The sequence below is a fragment of the Colobus angolensis genome, unplaced genomic scaffold, assembly GCF_000951035.1.
Source record: "Colobus angolensis palliatus isolate OR3802 unplaced genomic scaffold, Cang.pa_1.0 Scaffold1, whole genome shotgun sequence".
Classification (NCBI taxonomy): domain Eukaryota; kingdom Metazoa; phylum Chordata; class Mammalia; order Primates; family Cercopithecidae; genus Colobus; species Colobus angolensis.
The window spans coordinates 18,212,572-18,213,704 of NW_012110918.1; the positions used below are offsets into that span (position 1 = coordinate 18,212,572).

The 1,133-nt window shown below is 59.3% G+C and overlaps 1 protein-coding gene across 2 annotated transcripts in view; it reads left to right on the forward strand.

Moving 5' to 3' along the window:
* The window catches only part of ANAPC11 (anaphase promoting complex subunit 11), a 6,861-nt gene extending 5,728 nt beyond the window's left edge, over positions 1 to 1,133 (forward strand). The window contains exon 3 of one of the 2 annotated variants that reach the window (XM_011962561.1): positions 780 to 1,129. In XM_011962561.1, coding sequence (XP_011817951.1) covers positions 780 to 925 — 146 coding nt within the window. In that variant the 3' untranslated portion in view covers positions 926 to 1,129. Of the gene's footprint in view, positions 1 to 779 lie in introns of both variants that reach the window. The other variant, XM_011962488.1, reaches the window with a different exon arrangement.

The window sequence follows — 1,133 nt, forward strand, 5'->3', positions numbered from 1 at the left end:
CTGGGACTTGCCGTGCTCTGCTGGCAGCAGCTGTTTCATGGGTTTTCCAGGCTCTTGGAGATCAGGGACACTTGTTTCTCTTGATCATGGCTGATGTGAGTGTCCCTCTCTGTCAGGCCCTCTCTGTCAGGCCCTCTCCATGGAGAAAGCATTTCTAGGTGTTTGGGCTCGTGCCCGCAGCCTGTGCCTGTCCTGGGAGGCAGGGCCCGTCAACACGGCGTCCCCAGTGCCTGGGCGGCACCCCGGATTCCTGATGTCTAGGGAAGAGTCTTCTAGGTCCCCAAGCCCCACCCCTCATGCCCTTGATCAAGAGACCAGTTCACTACTCAGATGTGTGTCTTCTTGGTGCCTTGACCATTCATGTGACCTTTTTGGCACCACAGATCAAGTGTCTGCAGGTGGGCCCAGGGCCTGTAGGTCAGACGGTGCCCTTTTTCCCCAGCCTCAAGCACAGGGGACAGTGGTCTAGACCAGAGTGCCTCCTCCCTGATGCCGCCCCCTCGGCAAGGTTCCTGGGCTCCCTGCTGAGCATGATGAACCTGGGCGTGGTTGCTCCAGGTGGAGGCCTCATGGCTGGCGTAGTTGCTGGTCTTCGCCTGGGGGCAGGCTGGTCAGGAGACCGATTGGGTAACACTCCTGATTTCAGCTTGTCTGGAACATGAGAGGCTGCAGTGCTGGAGCCACTGCCCAGGGTCCCAACGTGCACCCCTGCCTGGCTTGTCACATGCTCTGTGTCCAGCCTGGTCATGCCTGTCCTTTTCCCCGCCTCCCCTCTGTAGGCAAGGTGCCTGGCGACGACTGCCCACTGGTGTGGGGCCAGTGCTCCCACTGCTTCCACATGCACTGCATCCTCAAGTGGCTGCACGCGCAGCAGGTGCAGCAGCACTGCCCCATGTGTCGCCAGGAATGGAAGTTCAAGGAGTGAGGCCTGGCCTGGCCCTCGCTGGAGGGGGCGTCCCGCGGCCCCTTCCTCATGCTGGCGCTGATGGCTGCGGTAGCTGCTGCTGGGGACAGCGCCCCTGGGCTGTAACAAGGTGGAAACAAGGGCTGGAGCTGCGTTTGTTTTCCCATCACTATGTTGACACTTTTATCCAATAAGTAAAAACTCATTAAACTACTCAAATCTTGCTGGA